This window comes from Leptonychotes weddellii, chromosome 4 (genome assembly GCF_054177405.1).
Source record: "Leptonychotes weddellii isolate Sample4059 chromosome 4, ASM5417740v2, whole genome shotgun sequence".
NCBI classification, from domain to species: domain Eukaryota; kingdom Metazoa; phylum Chordata; class Mammalia; order Carnivora; family Phocidae; genus Leptonychotes; species Leptonychotes weddellii.
Genome location: NC_138372.1, coordinates 170,277,265 through 170,296,135, shown reverse-complemented (window position 1 = coordinate 170,296,135; position 18,871 = coordinate 170,277,265). Strand labels below are relative to the sequence as shown.

Below are 18,871 nucleotides of genomic sequence, written 5' to 3'. Positions count from 1 at the left end.
ACCCCCCCCCCGCCCCCGCCCTTAGCCAAACAGCTGCCAAGCTTCGGTCTTGGGGCTCTCACCAAGGCCCCTGGGGTGGGCATGGAGCCCCAGAGCAGGCAGGATCGAAGGGGTGCAGGGGAGTGAGGAGCTGGCCAGCCACCCCGGAGGTGCGCACCACCGAGCCCGGGCCCAGAGGCCAGCGTCTGTGAGAAGCTTTAATGGCTTTGCACCCGGCGGGGTGCGGGGCGGGGCAGACCCGGGCCGCCCAGCGGGGTCACCAGATGAACATGGGCTTGCCGTCGTCGTGCGCCAGCTGGCTGAGACAGGAGAGCAGCAGCAGCGCGTCCGAGAGCATGCTGGGGTGCACATTCTCCACCAGCACGCGCTGCAGGAAATCCATGGTGTAGGAGCCGCCTTCCGAGGCAGCCAGCTCCGGCCTCTCTCGCAGGATGCCGTGGGCATTCACCAGCTGCTCGGTCAGTGCCGGGTGCACCCGCCCATTGTAGCCCAGGCTTTGTAGCCGGTTCATGATGCTCACGTAGCGCTGTGTGAGTGTCTGGCACAGCTCCTCATCCAGCTTGTGGTCGCTGGGGTTCAGGGAGGCCTGAGGGGAGAGTGGCCGTCAGGGTGTCTCCGCCCTGCACTGGTACAAAGCCAGGAGAGGGGCAAATGTGGCCGAGGGCCGTGGCTGTGTGTGGGCGCAGGTGTCCTGGACGTCCTGGGGGAGAGGCTCCAAGGGGTCTAGGGTAGGGGGAACCTAGTGGGTTGAGCTGGAGGGGGGAGTTCCCCAGACCCCATCCCTGTCACCTGCTCCACCCACCGGCAGGGAATTTGGACTGAGCTGAGGCTATGAAATGCTGACAGGGAGTGTGGCTGGGAGTCTGGAAGTGAAAGAAAGAGGAGGGGGTCCCTGATGGCCATGGGGGTGCCTGGCCCATACCACTCAGGGCCTTTCCCAGGCGCCCTCCTGGCTCCCTGCCCTGAGACCTCCACCTCCTCTCCAGGTCCCTTCTCTGCCACCCTGTGCTGCATCCTCAGCACCCACCACTTGCACCCCTCCTTCCGAAAGGCCCTGTCCTCCCCTCAGGCTGAACTGGCCACCCCAGGCCCTGAGCCAAGCACCCTTGGTCTCAGCACTGGGGGTCCTGCTGCCCCTCTGGTGACCCCTCCTGGTACCTGGACCTGGGGACTGGCAGCAACCGGCTGAGTGTCCACCCACTTCTTCATGCTGTGCCCCCCACCCAGGCAGTGACTGCGTTCCGCAGCATCCGCTCCTGCCATTTCCTCTTGGGCATGTGACCTGTACATTCACTCAGGGCCCCCTGTTCAGAAGGACCCACACCCAGCTAATGCTCTGCTCTACAAGGAGCTCTTGCCGAACAAGGAGCCCTGTATTTTCATTTGCATGGAGTCCTGCAAATGATGTAGCTGTCACAGGTGCAGCTGTGCCCAGACCCACGGATTGACAGGTCTGCAGTAGTTGGAGGGGGTCTCTCCCTGCCTGAGCCCTCCTGCACTTCCCACTGCCCCACCTCTTGGGGCCAGGGCCTGATCTGGCCCTGCTCCCCTGCTTCCAACCATTCCCTGGATGCCCACCAGGCTGCTTCCTAAGCCGCTAGAACAAGCTGCTTAGTCTCACCTTCTCCAGGAAAATCCTCTGTCCTCTCTTCTGGTCATGTGAACAGAACACTGGACTCACGGCTGGGCTCAGCTAAAGTGAGCCTGACCTCTGGCAGATGCACCCAGAGCCCAATGCTCAGCACTTCGGGTGAACAGTCAACACTAAAACAAGCCTGTCTCCTTGATTCTAGGCTCCTCTTGGCCCCTAAGCCTTCTCCCTCCATTTGCCTGTTCCCATGCCCCCTGTCAGCCAGACTGCAGGACCTCAGCCAGCATTTGTGGGTAAGCAGGTGAACCTTCATGCTGCTGAATGGCAGAGCGCAGCAGGTGGATAGCTTTAAGCGTCGGCCCCCCGTGGGGATGTCAGGACCCATCGTCTGCTCACTCTGGGGCTGGGGCTGAGCTGCTGTGTGCCACACTGCGTGAATGGAGCTCCAGACAGGAGCAGAAGTCCTCCAGGGGGCACACTGCACCCACCCTGCCAGGGTGCTGGGAGAGGAATGTGGGTGCATTTACACTAAGAGACAAGGCCAGGCCCGCCCCAAAGAGGTGACCCTTGAGAGTGGAGGGACAGGCGAGGGGATTGAGTGGGGAAGAGCAGGAAGGCACCCCACTGAAGCCAGGGAGCCATGGGCATGAGTCCCTACCACACCTTCCAGGCACTGAGAAGCAGGCAGGGCTGAGCAGAGAGCATGGCGGAGGGTTCTGTCCTAAAGGGTCAGGGACTTCTGGTCCATGGGCACTGTGGTTCTAAAAGATCATGCTGACCATATAAGGGGGTGGATAGAAGCGGGAAGAGAGGGTGAGGGTTCCGTGCGTCCATCCCACAGATGTTCTCAGCCCTCCCCTGCGTGCGGCACTGTAGCAGGTGATGGGATTCAAGTGTGAGCAAAGCCCTCTGGGTTTACAGTGATGACAAGACTGAGCAGGAGGAGTGCTTTGAGTGCTGCCATGGGGAGCAACCAGGTGGCCTGGGGGGGGCATTCTGGAGGGGAGAGGATGGCAGGGCTGACATCTGAAGGATGAGAACAACAGGAGCAAAGGCACTTCCAGGACAAGGAACAGCATGCATGGCATGGAAGGTGCCAGGAGGCACAGTGCAGAGCAAGGGGCCCACACGGAGAGCCGGTTTCAATGGCTGCTTCTGTCATCATACTGGGTCTGAGCCTCAGTTTCCCTGCTATGATATGAAGGAAACCAGACCGCCTGACAGCTGTTTTGGAAGTTGAAAGGAAATGTCTCCAGGGGGTGCTAAGCACAACATCTGTGCTGGTCTGCACCACCACAAGGGGCCACCATTTCCACAGGACACATCAATGGGCTCTCACATTGAGCAGAATTGTGTTCCAAAGGAATAGAGGAGAGAGGGGCTTTTCCAGGATGTTGGAGTTGGCCAGAGTATAGGTGTGTGGGGGTGGGGTGTGGGGGGGAGACAGCAAGGCCAACTCAGTGCCTAGCTCCCACCCTCAAACTCTCCTGCCCCTCATAGCATGTATCACCCCCTAAACCTCTAGCACAAATATTTATTGAAGGCCTCCGGGGAATGGGTGAGCTCCCCGAGGGCAGAGACTGTCTATTTGGTATGAACGTGGCATGCACTGAATGCCCCATAATAGGAGTGAATAGATGGAGGGGGAGCGTAGCTGTGGACCAGTAAAGTGGCAGCAGTTTGGTCCAGGGGTAGGCGACTGTAGATGCAGATGTGTACATGGGAAACGTCTGTAGAGGGAGAATCAGCAGGGGACCCTGTGTTGGATCCGCTGTGGAGGAGAGAACAGGTGTGACCAAATATGCACGCACCTCCAAGAGAGGGAGCACAGGTGCGCACCACCCCGTCTTTCCATCCTGGAACACCCACGACATTGGCCACGTGTTCAGTGATAGGGAAATGGCAGCAAATATGACAATCGGTGTGGTTCAGCCCTCGTTCTTAGAGCACAGGGCAAGTGCGTTAGACATCGAACTAAAGAGACAGCTGAATGCCCCTCCGATGATGGAGACTGGAGATGCCCCTAACGGATTCGGGGGTTAGAGAGGAACTCCAACGCAGTTTGTGAAATATGTGGACCTGGACAGCTCCCCGCCCACCTCGGGGGCGCAGCCCGAGCGCCGCGGGGAGCCGGGCGGGGGCGGGGGCGGACGTTCGGGGGCGCTGCCGCATTTCCGCGCCGGCGCGCCAACAGCAGAGCCCTCTCCCTCTGCCAGGATCCACCCCGGCTGGGATTCCTGACGCACCGCTGGTTAAACATTTTGCGTATCTCCCCGACCTGAGGGAACTTCCTTGCCCCAAACGTACTTACCAACAAAAGACATGTAAAGTGAAATAGCTTAAGTGCTCAGCCCAAGAAAGAGAAATAAAGCCAATCTAAAGCAAGCAGAAGGAAGGACATAAGCAGAAAGGAGGAAACAGTATCCTAAGGCCCAAAAAAATCCTAAGGCTCAACAGAAGTGCTCAGACAGACCAGATGGAGGATAGGCCCGGCACTCAGCCTTCCTCTGCGCGGGCAGCTCCGGGCGGAGACCGCACTCCCGCCCTCCTGCCGCGAGGCCTGACGTCTCTAAGCTCCAGCCAATAAGGTGAGAGTGAGGCTGTGAGCTCCGCCCCTGGGCCAAGTCCCGGACTTCCGACCCGCAAGCTGCTAGGGGTTGCACCGCAGGGTCCGACGGCCCGATGGGGAAAGACACCTGGTTGCCTTTCTGTCACAGCAGCAGGGCCTGTTCTCTAAAGAAGTAGCGAAGCTGCAGAAGTCATGAATAGCCGCAAACAGCATCTCAGGGCACTAAAACCACCAGGGATGCAGGGTGGTTTACGATCTGTATCTCGAGATGTTAAGAGAACAGGGAGGGAGGGAAAACTCATGTGATCTTTTCAATGAAAGAGAAAAAACATTCTAAAAAAAAAAAAAATCAGTATTTCTTCATGGTTCAGACTCCCCGCTCCCCCCAACTCTCCATAAATGAGGATGAGGAAGAACTTCTTAACCTGATGTGGCAGATGCTGAAGCGGGTCATCTGGCTTCTGTTCTAGTGCCTCTTTCCCGAAGCCGAAAGCCTTTTCGACTCCCCCTGTGGCTTCTGCCCAGGTGGAAGCAGATGCCTGGGGGCCAGGTGCCCCCCGGGTTTTCGGCAGAGTGCAGTGGCTGTGACCCCGTACCGACTTCTGTGGCCAGTTTTGTGTCGTCGCCTAAACATTTATAAGAAATCTCTTTCTGTTTACACCAGCTAGCGTGGTTTCTGTTATCTGCAGCCAAAAGCTGGGGCTTGAAGATCTGGCAAAAAGCATGGAACACACATCATACTTAACGCAGACTTGAAGTGTGTATTCCTAGTCGAGTCAGAAACAGGATGAGGTTGCCCTATTGTCTGCTTCTGTTAAGTAGTATACAATACGATTGTCTACATAGTAAAGCCAAGATGATATACAGGCTATTGGCACGGTAGCTGGAAACAAACCGTCAGGCAAAACCCAAAACCATCGTCGGCAGGCCAGTGAGTGAGGCCCCAGAGAGCGCCAGGGGCACCAGGACCCAGCTGGACACACCACCAGGTACCACCCTCATACTGGTGTGGCTGGACTCCTGGTCTGCCATGACTGGGAGCGAACGGCAGGCTGAGAGCACCCCCACTCCCCAGCAGAAGGCCTTTGCAACTGGGCAAAAGAAGTGACAGGTTGGGGCATTGGGACAACTTTTAGTTGAGCTTAAAAGATGGCATGGGTAACTGTGAACTTTTAAAAAAGATGGCCAGATTCATTGAAAATAGTCAATGAGTCCTCCTTGCAATGGGGCTCTATTAAAGCTTTTCAGTGATCAACCTATATGGCATTCACGAAGCCAATGAGCCAGATTTGGACACCAGGTTTGAGCAGGTTTAGTGGATGTGGATAGAATTGAGGGATTCTAGCAACAACCAAGGCTGGGGTTCAACATGCAGAAAAACAAGATGTTCTGAGGAAGGGAAACAGAAATTTGGGCAAAGTAGAATTGGATGCTGATAGGAACCAGCAAATGGGCCAGCAAAGCAGGCAGGATGGATGGCCTTAAGAGCAGGATGCATCTTTATGTTCCTCAGGTGGAACCAGACATCATCAACCTGCAGTGGGCTCTCCAGAGGACAAGCCAGGCGGAGTTTGCCCAGCCCCGAAGGCAACTTCTGTGCAGGTGGGCTGCAGTGGGGCCGCTTCTTGGGAGCCTGGGCGGCAAGTGTATGGCCCCTGGCAGCAGTGGTCATTGCTGAATGGGCCCAGTGGCTCTGGAAATGGTGATGGTGGCCATGGGGCAGAATGAGCAGATGAGTGTTTGGGGAAAGCCACAGCCCCCTCCCCCCCCCCCCAGGCTGCCAAGATGGCGGCCGAGGCACTGGCCAAGGGGGTGCCGAGCTCCTTGACTTCCTCAAGACGCCAGAAAAATTTGCCCTACATACATCCCGCTCTCACCTTCCTGCCTCTTGTCCAAGAGTTGCCATTTAATGCCGTGACTGTTACCTTCTGTAGCATAGACGCTAACCCTCAGGGCAAGTGAAGAGGAGCCGGAATCAGCGGACTTGGACGGCCAGCATCAGTGGCTGACGGGTCTTTATCACCTTCTAACGGGCATTCTCAAACAGTAGGAAACCTCTTTTACCGCTTAATATCTAATTTCTGTGTGGGCAGCTAGACTTGTGCTTGTAATTCAATGTAATCTCTGCCAGTTGGATATCAGACGTAACATTTTAGAGACATAATATTGTGCTTCCGCTGTGTTGTTTGCCAGTTTTTAAAGAGCCATGGCCAATGTGCGCTTGTGACACAGCGGTGGTGGCCGAGGTCCCCGGACGTGAGTCAAGGATCGTCAGACCAAACGTGACCACGGTGGGCCTGCAGCATGAGCAACAGAAATGGCAGGTGCATAGGAACAACCAACATTGTGAAGATGGGAAACTTCCCTGGCAATGCAAAACTACACATTTGAACTAGGTTTTTCCTGGAGCTTGACGGATGATCCTAAAATTCAGAGTGAGGAGTGAAGGGTCCAGAGGAGCAGAAACAGTCTGGAAGAAGAGAGGTGCCCAGGCTCTGTCACCATCCCGTGCAGAGGACACCGTGGGCTGGGGAGGGTCAGGGGGCAGTCCCAACAGCCCACACACGTGGGCCCAGGAGGGAGGACCGAGGCAGGGCTGGACAGCTCCCCTTTGCCCTCTACCGCTCTAGCCTTCAGTGAGACATGAGAAGTACAAGCAATAAAGGAAAAGTGGATAATTCTGACCACATTAAAATTAAAAACCCAACCAAAGGACACCCTAAGCAAAGGAAAAGGCAAGCTCAAACCTGGATACAAACGAGCCCACTCTAATAGAAGTTATTCCTGCGGATCACACACCAGGTCTATAATCTATAGATAAAGAGGCCTGAGAGAAAGTGGCCGGGAGCACTGAAGGCTATTTCCCAAAGAAGGCCCAGATGGCCCACCTCCCCCACCCCGAGGCATGGGGTCCCACCCAGAGCTGGCACATTGGTGGGGGACGGGCACACATGCCATCATTCTGGACAGCTGCTTCTGGGTATCCAGCCAAGCACAGCCCATATCCCATGACTGCACCCCACCCCTCCATTGCTTTGGAGGGTTTCCCACGCATGGTGGCAAGGTAGACACGCCCAAGCACCTTTGGGAAGCATTGTCCTCTGTGTCCCTCAACGGAAGCAAGCTCAGTGAATGGCATGCTAAGAATATACTGGAATGAGCCTGGGCCTGAGGCCCCTGGCCATGAGGCCGCCAGCTGGTCAGAGGTTCTGGGACCTGCCTCCCCTTTGCCTGCCTCCCCAGTGACCCTTGAGGGTACCAACGGGGTGGGGAAAGCATCAGCTCTGCTAGTCTGGGGAGGGCCCCTGGGAGTGAGGGCTGGCCATATGGAGACCATTGCAGTGGCAGAGGAGAGTGCAGGCCTGACCATGCTCAGGACCCTCCCCTGCCCTGTCCTCTGGGGAAGCCATGTGGCTAAGGCCACAGGCTCCTGATGCCAGATGCCCTGGACACCCCCTGGCCACTTGGACTGAACACCGTGCTTCCTCCATCCTAGGGGGTCCTCGGATTCTGACGTGCTTGGCCAGGCTGGAGGGCAGGGTCCCCCAGCAGCTCCTCCAAGGCCAGCATGCTTCCCATCCCTGACAGGTGGAAGGGGCAGACCCTCTGAGTGGGAGATGGGCGCCACACACCTGGATGATCTTCTCTGGAATGTTGGAGACAGTGAAGCCGTAGAGACGCACGCGCTCAGGGAAGATGCTGGACAGGATCCTGCGGTCCAGCTGGAAGGCAATCTCCCCCACCAGCCTCTCCCAGACTACCTGCTTTGACTCTGGGGAAAGCAAGGGGTGGAAGGAGTGGTCAGTGGTCATGGTCAGCAGCCCAGGCTAGTGCCAGGGAGGTCCACAAGGGCATCAGGGGAGACCCCCCCCGTGTTGACCTTGTGTCACTGACCTCGGGGGCTCTCAGGGAACTTGCTGGTCTTTCGGTGGGCTAGCTTCCGTTCCAACTCTAGGATGCTTTTCCGAGATGTCTCTGCGCCACGTGGACCCCGGGTGTCGTTGACTGTAGCCGGGGAGGATGAGGTTCGGGGCGGGGAGTGGGGGTTTCGTGGAGGGGAGTGGGGGGTGGGCGAGGGCTGGGTGGGGGAGTGGTGTGCCCGGGTGGGAGACTGGGGGGGGCACTGGACAATGTGGGTGGTGCTCGAGGGGGTGTAGTTGGTGGTAGCTTGGGGGGCGGGAGTAGGGATAGGGACGAGGACTGTGGCAGTTGGAGAGACAGGTGGGGTGGTGGGGACAGATACAGGAACTGCTTGTCCCTTAGGGGCACTGGGCTGGGTCTGGGCCTCTGAGCTGCTGTAGGAAAAGGTGGTGATGGGGCCAGGCGTGCCCCTAGTCCCGATAGGGGTGGAGGCCTGGATGGGTGAGCCCACAAACGTCATGCTGAAGGGCTCCAGGTCCTGGGTCGGCTGGGGAAGCTCAGTGGAGATTGGGACTAGTGACATGGTGGGGCAGAAAGGAGAGAAGTAGGATCAGAGCAGGACCAAGGACTGGCCTGGTGGTGGGGAGGGGGGCTGTTGTCCCTCCCCCTGAGCCAGTTACCTTTGGTGGTGGCGGCAGGCCCTGCTCCAGCTGAGGGATGGGGTCTGGAGGGGCATCCTCGGAGCGGCTCTGACAGCCGCACCCTCGGGGCCTCCGACAGCACCAGATTGCTCATGGGGTTGGCCAGAAGGTTCTGAGAAACACCTAGAGGAGCAGCCATGGAGGTGAGCAGGGGGCTGCTCAGAGAGACGGCCACTGTGCCTGTCATAGGGGCCATCAGGGGGCTGCTTGGAGTCAGGGGGCCAGTTGAGGGCAGACCCAGGGAGCTGGTCAGTGTGCCCCCCGGGGACACTGCCATGGGGCCAGTCAGGTGGCTGCTCAGGGGGCCAGTTGAAGGCAGACCCAGGGAGCTGGTCAGTGTGCCCCCCGGGGACACTGCCATGGGGCCAGTCACGTGGCTGCTCAGGGGGCCAGTTGAAGGCAGTCCCAGGGAGCTGGTCAGTGTGCCCCCTGGGGACACTGCCATGGGGCCAGTCACGTGGCTGCTCAGGGGGCTGGTCAGGAGGCTGGTGAGCGGGATGCTCTGTGACATGGACCCTGGTCCAGGGAGCAGTGTGTTGAGGGGGCCCATCAGGGGGTTCACGATGGCGCCTGCTGCAGGGCTGGGCTGTGGGCTGTTCAGCATGTCGGCCAGGGGCGCCAGAGTCATAATCCCCACTTCATCCAGGATAGGCTCATTTGTGGCTGCCGGGGACGGGGGCAGGAAGACACCTGGGGGGACACAGAGAAAGCACTGAGACCCCAGGCAGGCCCATCAAGGAAGGGGCCTAGGCCAAGGTGCTTGTCTGCCTCTGATGAGCTGACCAGCTCTGAGCCTCATCTCTTAGTGGGCCAGACAATGGCTCTCTACCTTAGGGGGCTTCTGGGGGGCGCCTCCACAGATCCCCCATGAGGGTCTGGCCTCTTGTCTCTCCATCTGCTCCTCCAGGCTCACTTCTCTGAACACCTGTCCCCGAGTCATAGGGACCTTCCACAGCTGCCCACCCCTCAGATGTGCCCGCTGCTCTGAGCGGCTGACGCCCCACCGAGGAGCGTCTTCTGGCGGCTGGTCCCCCAGGTTGCCAAGTTGACCCATCCATTCCCTGGTAGGGAGCAGTGGGTCCCGGCCTCCTGCCCACTGTTGTTGTGGGGATAGCCTCCCCAGGTGGGGGGCCCTCAGGGAGGCCAGGGCTAGAATAAGCACAGCATCTCTGGGAACAGTAAATGCGGGTTCAAGAGGGTGGGTTGGCCCAGACATGTGGCTTCACACTCCTGGATCCCTGTGTTGGGGCCTGAGAGCCCATTTCTCTTGGGTTCCTGAGGACAGTGCCCTTGAATGACCACTGTTGTGGGCGAGAAGACCCCTAGGGCCGCAGAAGCTGGGGGGAGGGTGCGGGGAAGGTTTTAGTTGAAAACTGCTACCCTTGTTGTTGTTCTAAAAGCCATACGTGCTCACTGCAGAGAAAGAACGGAGCTACAGAAAAGTGAATGTAAGATTAGAAACCTCTAGTCCTCTCACCGCACTGTTAGTCATAATACAAAGCTCTGTGTTGCCTTGAAGACTTTCTCCACACGTTTTATAAACCAGGGGTCGACGAACCTATTCTATTAAGGGCTGCTGGTACACATTTCCAGTTTTGCAGGCCGTGTCTGGTCTCTGTTGTAACAACTCAGCCCAGCCGCTGTGCGGGCAAAGCGGCCGCAGACAACACGGAAACAAATGTGGATCCATAGCAACCAAACTTGATTCACAGACGCTCATATTTGAATTTCGTGTACTTTTGGCATGTCTGGAAATAGTATTCTTTTGATTTTCTTTCAACCATTAAAAATGTAAAATGCGTTCTTAGCTCCAGGGCCACGGACCAACAGGTGGCAGCCTTATCTGTCCTCCTTGTCCTTATGTCCTCCCCGTCTTCTTGCTGGATGGCCTCCGGCCACCCTTCTCTGAGAACAGCACTCATTGTGGCTGCCGGGCTCGGGCTCAGGCGTGTGCTGCGGTTCATTGAGCCTCTTCCAATCCTTGGGCATGCAAATTGATTCCAGTTTTCCCAGTGACAAATAAATTCTACTACATAAGCCTTTTTTTATTAGGTTTTTAATTTTAATTCCAGTGGAGTTAACATACACCGCAATATTAGTTTCAGGGGTACAATATAGTGAGTTAACACTTGCACGCATCACCTGGTGCTCATCAGGACAAGTGCACTCCTTAACCCTAATCCCCATCACCTGTTCCCCCCCTCCCCCTGCACTGGCGACCATCAGTGTGTTCTCTAGGGTTAAGATTCTGTTTCCTGGTCTGCCTCTCTTTCTCTTTCTCTTTCTTCTTTTCTTTTCTTTTCTTTTCTTTCCTTTCCTTTCCTTTTCTTCTTTCCTTCCTTTTTCCATTTGCTTGTTTCTTAAATTCCACATGTGAGTGAAATCATATGGTATCTGTCTTTCTCTGACTTATTTCGCTTAGCATAATACTCTCTAATTCCATCCACATCATTGTAAATGGCAAGATTTCATTTTTTTTTATGCCTGAGTAATATTCCACTGTGTGTGTGTGTGTGTGTTGCATCTTCTTTATCTGTTCATCTGTCGATGGACACTTGGGCTGCTTCCATATCTTCGCTATTGTAGATAATGTTGTTATAAACATAGGAGGGGCATGTATCCCTTTGAATTAGTGTGTTTGTATTCTTTGGGGTAAATACCTAGGAGTACAGTTGCTGGGTCATAGGGTAGTTCTATTTTTAACTTTTTGAGGAACCTTCACACTGTTTTCCAGAGTGGCTGCACCAGCTTGCATTCCCACCAACAGTGTAGGAGGGTTCCTCTTTCTCCGCATCCTCGCCAGCATCTGTTGTTTCCTGTGTTGTTGATTTTAGCCATTCTGACTGGTATGAGGTGATATCTCGTCATGGTTCTGATTTGTATTTCCCTGAAGATGAGTGATGTTGACCATGATACCTGCGAAAATCTTTATTATTGATTCTTCCCCCTGAAAACAGACATTCTAGTGGTCCTTAATGCACACTGCTAAATCTACCTTCTGTAAGACCCCTCAGAAACATTCTTACATTCCTTCGGAAGTTCCTGGGCTTGTTGCTTAAATCTATGCCCCTGGAACACTCTACAGAATGTGTGGCAAGATGTCCTGAAACTTTACTTTTTAAGATTTTATTTATTTATTTGAGACAGAGAGTGAGTGAGAGCACGAGCTGGGTGTGGGGCAGAGGAAGAAGCAGGCTCCCTGCTGAGCAGGGAGCTGGACATTGTGCTTGATCCCAGGACCCCGAGATCATGACCCGAGCTGAAGGCAGATGCTTAATCGACTGAGCCACCCAGGCGCCCCAAGAAAATGACAAACACTTTTGAAAGAAATTAAAGAAGACCTAAATAAATGGAAAAGCATCCCATGGGGAGCAATACTCCCCAAGTTCACCTGCAGATTCTATGCAATCTGTCAGAATCCAAACTGACTTCTTTGTAGGACTGACAAGCCGGTCCTAAAATTCACAAGGGATTGCAAGGACCCAGAATGGCTGAAGCCACATTTTAAAAGAGAGAAGGCATTATTACAGGCGCCACTTAGCTACCCTGCACTTCTCCCTTTTACACTACCTAAGCAAAAAAGAGACAGAGAGGGAAGAAAGCAAGGGAGAAAGGAAAAAGTTGGAGGACTCAGTTTCAGATTTCAAAAGTTACTACAAAGCTACAGTAATCAGGATTACATGGCACTGGCATAGTGAGGGACATATAGATCAATGGAATAGAATAGGGAGTCCAGAAATAAACCCATGTATCTGTGGTCTGATTTTCAACAAGGGGCCAAGACAATTCATTGGGGGAAAGAATAATCTTCTCAAAAAATGGCGATGGGTCTACTGGAATCCACATGTAAAAGAATGAAGTTGGATGCCTACCTCACACCATATACAAAAGTTAAATGGATCAAAGGCCTAAATGCAAGAACTAAAACTATAAAATTCTTAGAAGAAAACACAGGGGTAAATTTCCAGGACCCTGGATTTGGCCATGTATTCTTAGATGTGGCCCCAAAACTGTGAACAGCAAAAGAAACAATAGATGAGATGGATTTCATCAAAATTAAAAGCTTCTGTGTTTCAAAAGACAAAAGAAAAGACAACCCATGGAATGGGAGAAAGTATTTGCGAGTCATACATTTGATAAGGGACCTGTACTCAGAATCCCTAAAGAACTCTTACAACTCAATAATAAAAAAATAAGTTGCCCAACTTTAAAACGGGCAAAGGGCATGAACAGACATTCTCAAAGATGATATACAAATGGACAATTAGCACAGAAAAGATGCTCAGCATTATTATGCATCAGGGAAATGCAAATCAGAACCACTTCACCCTCACTGGGATGGCTATAATTAAAAAATCAGATAATAAGTATGGGTAAGGATATGGAGAAATTGGAACACTCCTACATTGCTGGTGGGAATGAAAAATAGTGCAGCCACCTTGGGAAACAATCTGACAGTTCCTCAAACAGTTACACATACATTTACCATATGACCCAGCAATTCTACTCTTAGATATATACCCACAAGAAATGGAAACATAAATCCACCCAAGAACTCGTATATGGTTGTTTATAGCTGTGTTATTCATAATGGCCCAAAAGAGGAAACAACCCAAAAGTCCATCAACTGATGAATGGATAAAATGTTGTGTATCCATTAATGACATATTATTCATCCATGAAACAACAACAAAAACCTAATACCGACTGGAAGTACTGGTTCACTCTACAGCATGGATGAACCTTGAAAACTCTGTGCTAGGTGAAAGAAACCAGACACAAAAGCCACATACTTATGATTCCATTTAAAAGAAATATCCAGAATAGGCAAATCCATAAAAACAGAAAGTAGATAAATGGTTGCTGAGAGTTGTAGAGGAATAGGAGCATCATAGCTAAAGAGTTTCTTTCTGGGGTGATGAACGTGTTCTAAAACTGTGGTGATCTTTGTAAAAACCTGTGAGTATATGAAAAACTATTGAATCACACACTTTAAATCGGTGAATTGTATGGTGTGTGAATTATATCTCAATAAAGTTATTTTAAAAAGGATTCATTGGGGTCATATGCATTTAGGTTTCCAGGAAAAACATTCATGGTTCAGGGACCAACTAAATGCACCCACAGAGCATGGAGGAGTGTGTGTCCACTGCTCAGTGCCAAGACACAGTCTTCATAGAGTTTGCAGTCCATCAGGGTCACCAATGAGAATCTCAGGAGCCACCTGGTAGAAATATCTGGCTGCGAGATGGGGAAATGAGTTTGGGGAGCACCAGTAATACTTAAGCCATGACATGAGGTGTGAACAGGAATGTTCTACCAGGGGTCCGCAGCCAGCCTGTTTAAGAAATTTCAGTCTCAGATACCATCTGATTTCACTCATATGTGGAATTTAAGAAACAAATGAGCAAAGGGAAAAAAAAGAAAAAGAGAAAGAGAAAGGCAAACCAAGAAACAGACTGTTAAGGATAGAGAACACCCTGATGGTGACCAGGGGGTGGGGTGGAGTGGGGGGCGGAATGGGTTACATTGAGGATGGGGATTAAGGAATGCACCTGTTGTGATGAGCACAGGGGATTGAATGGAAGTGTTGAATCAGTATGCTGTACACCTAAGATTAATATGACGCCGTATGTTAACTGAAATCTAAATAACAACTCAACTAGACATTTCAGTCCCATAGCTTTGTGTTCTAATGCAAAGAATACATGTGATGGTTTAATCTTTTTATAATTTGCATTTAATTGATTGATTTTTTCTTTTCTTTTTTTTAAGGTTTTATTTATTTGACAGAGAGAAAGACAGCCAGAGAGGGAACACAAGCAGGGGGAGTGGGAGAGGGAGAAGCAGGCTTCCCACGGAGCAGGGAGCCTGATGCGGGGCTAGATCCCAGGACCCTGGGATCATGACCTGAGCCAAAGGCAGACGCTTAACGACTGAGCCACCCAGGCGCCCCTGATTGATTTTTTTCTTAAGATTTGACTTATTTATTTATTTGACAGAGAGAGACACAGCGAGAGAGGGGACACAAGCAGGGGGAGCGGCAGGCAGAGGGAGAGGGAGAAGCAGGCTTCCAGCCGAGCAGGGAGCCCGATGCGGGGCTGATCCCAGGACCCGAGCCGAAGCAGACGCTTAATGACTAAGCCACCCAGGTGCCCCTAATTGATTTATTTTTTTAAAAGATTTTATTTATTTATTTATTGGAGAGAGAGAGTGCGCACCATGCACCCATGCAGGGAGGAGCAGAGGGAAAGAATCTCACGGGGACTCCTCCCTGAGCAGAGCCCCACACAGATCCCACTTCCAGAGATCATGACCTGAGCAGAAACCAAGAGTCTGAGGCTTAACTGCCTGAGCCACCCAGGGGCCTGATTGATTTTTTAAAAAAAGACTTTATTTTTAATCTCTACATCCAACATGGGGCTTAAGCCCACAACCTCCAGATCAGTCACGTGCTCCACCACTGAGCCAGCCACCAGCCCCTGCATCTTTTTATAATTTATATTTAATTGATTTAGATTTGTAAGTTGAAATCTTCCCAGGTTTAGATACAGTATTAGAACCTTAAAGAGAGCTTTAGATTCACTGCCTTTATATTTATTTTACATGTAACAATTATTTAGGGTCCAGGAAGGTGTGTTACATGGGACAATTAAAGTTAGACAAGCAAATGTCTTAGATTTACAAATGCACTTTACAATGTTTTTTTAAGACTTATTTATTAGAGAGAGCAAGAATGAGAGAGAGAGAGAGAGAGTACACGAGAGGGGCAGGGTCAGAGGGAGAAGCAGACTCCCTGTTGAGCAGGGAGTCCGATGTGGGACTGGATCCTGGGACTCCAGGATCATGACCTGAGCGGAAGGCAGCCGCTTAACCAACTGAGCCACCCGGCCCCCCACACTTTACAATGTTTTAAACTGCTTTACTGAACTTCTGACCACCCCCAACCTGCACCTTCCAGCGGCAGTCCCTGCTTCGCGCCGCCGCCCCACTGCGGTCCCGGGCTGGTGGTGGTGGTTGGGGGGGTGTCCAGCGCCAGGCCCCTCACAGGCCTCCCGCCCACCGCCGCGGCCCTCCGCCTCGGACCCCGCCCCCGGCCCACCCCCGGCCGCGGCTCTCCGCCTCGGACCCCGCCCCCGCCCCGCCCACGGCCGCGGTCCTCCGCCTCGGGCCCCGCCCCCGGCCCGCCCCCGGCCGCGGCTCTCCGCCTCGGACCCCGCCCCCGCCCCGCCCACCGCCGCGGGCCTCCGCCTCGGACCCCGCCCCCGGCGTGCAGACAGCGGGCTCGCGAGGAGTCAGGTTCCCGCGGGAGACCGAGGCGGAGGCGGGGCTCTACGTAGGGGCGGGGCTCTACGTAGGGGCGGGGCCAGAGCCCCGGGGCTGTGACTTTTGACCCGGGAGGATGGAGTGGGTGGTTGGGTGCACAGAGGGGAGTTCGGTGAGCGCAGGGGCTCTAGCTGAGGGCTCTAGCTGAGGGTTCCAAGAACGCTGAGGAGGCGGGAAGGGAGAAAGAGCGAGGGGGGTTGATGACAGGTCCTGAGAGAGGGGACCGGCCCTGAGGGCTGGTGGGTCCTGGAGCGCTGGTGGGGTACCGTCCCGAGGAGGAGGACGGGCCCGAAGGGGCACAGGTCCCGAGGGGGACAGGGCTTGGGAGGATAGGTCTAGGATGCTGAGCGTCAGCTCCTGGGGTGGGTTTGCATCCTGGGGACCCTGGACCTGAGGGGGAAAGGGGTGTGAGCAGAGTTTTGGGGGGCAGCTGGGGTTCTTATGGAGGAGAGATGGGTCCTGGGGCGAGGGCTGGGGACGTCGGAGAAGGCCCTGAGAGGATGGACAGATTTTGAGACAGGAAAGAAGCCCCTGGTTTGGGGGAAGCGCAGGGGCAGGGAGGTGGGGAGCAGGGGTGGTAAGAGGCCCTTCTGGAAAAAGGAAGTAGGCTGCCCCCATCTCAGGAAGCTTCCGGCAGCCTGCAGCCCCCAAGAGAGGACAGAGAGGGCAGCAGGCAGTGGGGGCTGGGGAACAGAATGGCCTTGGGTGAAGGAGGAGTGGGGGAAGGTACCAGGTAGAAAGAGCAACAGAGCTCCCACCCCCGGGAGCACGAGGCCTGGAAGTCCCAATCCCATCCTGGCTCTTCGTCCCACCTGCCATGTTCATGGGGCCAGGCCTGAACCTCTTGGCACCTGTTTTTTCCCTGTGAGGTTCATGCGGCCACAGCCACGATGTCATCGCCTGCTGTTCCAATGACCCTCAGCCAGCGAGCAAGTGTCCCTGCCGCCCCTCCCCCCAGCCCCAGCCAGGGCTGCTGGGGCAGGCTGGTGGCCGCTGCCTTTAGGGTCCACAGACGCTAGCCGCAGCATCGAGCTCCCTACACAGCCCCACAGAGGTACCGGGGTCCCCCCTCAGTTCCTTCCGCCGTGCTCACTGTTTCAGACCATCCTCCTCTTCAGCTCTCAGAGAACGTCATTTTTACCAGGAAGATCGAAGCCTTGGTTCTGGAGCTTCCTCAGCCTCCTGCCCTCCTCCCCTCTGGGAAGTGCCCCTGTTCTATTCTGCACCTTCCAGCGTCTTTCCGGGCTTCTTCCCCCCTCAAGGTAACAAACTCCGGTCTCTGCTCGCTTGAGAAGCTTGACTGCAGGTCCTGGTCCAGCTAGTGCCCGCCCAAGGCCACGCTCAGGAAGCAGGCACCGAGCCCCTATCCGTTCCCTCTGGCACACGTCGCTCTTGCCCTCACGGCGCGGGCCTCTTGCGTCTGGTGCGGCTCAAGTCTAACCAGGCTCATTGCCACCAGGTCATCAGAGGCCCCCACGTCTTTAGCACTTCTCTTGCCTGCCCTCTCCGTAGCCTGTACTCTGGTGATGCTCTATCCCCTCGAAGCTGTGCCTCCGTGACCTTACACATTGAGGTTTTGTCTCTGTGCTTCTCTCCTGTGCTGGCTCTGCTGTCCCCTCCCGGCTGGCCTCACCCCTCCTGTGGCTTCAGCGATCAACTCTTTTGAACCTTCTCCCTCTGGCCCTGACCTCTCCCGGAGCGTCAGATTTGTGGTTGCTCCGCGCAGGTGTCATGTGGGTTCCCAGCCAGGGTGGTCCTGCGCCGCTCATGAGCATCCACAAGTCCAGGCTGTGTTTCCTCCTGCAGCCCTTCTGGGGGGGCGGGCGGCCAGAGCTGGGAACCACAGGGTTTATGACACAGAGCACAAGGGATCTCAGAAAGAGGAACTGGAGGTTGAGTTCACAAGAGCAAATCAAGAATGGAAGCCTGATTCTACGAGGAAGGCAAGTCACAAGGAGTGGGCAGGGGAGCAGGCAGCACAAGGAAGTAGCCAGAGAAAGTTCCTGTGAGGCCACTGCAGGGATCCTCCTTGGCTGGGTACGGGGACGGAGACTTCTGCGGTCTCAGGAGGTCACAGCACCCGTCACCCGGCCACCTCTGCCGGAACTCCCTCTTCCATCCCTCACATCCAGGCACTTCATTTTCTTAAATAACTCAAGTTGATTTCTCTGCACCCCGCGTTCCCACCATGGGCTCCCACCTGGATGACTGCGAGAGCCTCCGTGGGCTCCCTGCCTCACCCTGGTCTCCTTCGAATCCCATTCCCACTGCAGCAGGAGTGATGTTTCTGAAGCATAAAGCTGGTCACTCTGCCAGGAACCTCCCGGCACTGCTTGCTGCCTTTAAGAGCAGGTCCCCTGTTGTCCTTGCTGATCTGACCTCTGCTGACCTCGTTACCACGCTGTTCACCTCTCACCGGCCCTGACACCCCCACACTCACAGGTACAACCACATAGAGACTCACACACACAGATACAACCCCATGGACACTCACACTCACAGATACAACCACACAGACACTCACACTCACAGATACAACCACACGGACACTCACACTCACAGACACAACCACACAGAGACTCACACACACTCACAGACACAACCACACAGAGACTCACACACACTCACAGATACAACCACACGGACACTCACACTCACAGACACAACCACACGGACACTCACTCACACTCACAGATACAACCACATAGAGACACACACTCACAGACACAACCACACGGACACTCACACTCACAGATACAACCACACGGACACTCACACTCACAGACACAACCACACAGAGACTCACACACACTCACAGACACA

The 18,871-nt window shown here is 54.3% G+C and overlaps 1 protein-coding gene and 1 long non-coding RNA gene across 2 annotated transcripts in view; one reads left to right on the top strand and one right to left on the bottom strand.

Annotated features, from left to right (window-relative positions):
- Window positions 1–256: 256 nt before the first annotated feature.
- The window catches only part of SPATC1 (spermatogenesis and centriole associated 1), a 21,211-nt gene continuing 2,596 nt past the window's right edge, over window positions 257–18,871 (bottom strand). The window contains exons 2-5 of the mRNA XM_081816693.1: window positions 8,702–9,412; window positions 8,055–8,594; window positions 7,793–7,932; window positions 257–586 (exon numbers count right to left, since the gene is read on the bottom strand). Coding sequence (XP_081672819.1) covers window positions 257–586; window positions 7,793–7,932; window positions 8,055–8,594; window positions 8,702–9,412 — 1,721 coding nt within the window. The remainder of the gene's footprint in view (window positions 587–7,792; window positions 7,933–8,054; window positions 8,595–8,701; window positions 9,413–18,871) is intronic.
- The window catches only part of LOC102732015 (uncharacterized), a 6,652-nt gene continuing 4,422 nt past the window's right edge, over window positions 16,642–18,871 (top strand). The window contains exon 1 of the long non-coding RNA XR_014144489.1: window positions 16,642–17,310. This is a non-coding gene — a long non-coding RNA (uncharacterized LOC102732015). The remainder of the gene's footprint in view (window positions 17,311–18,871) is intronic.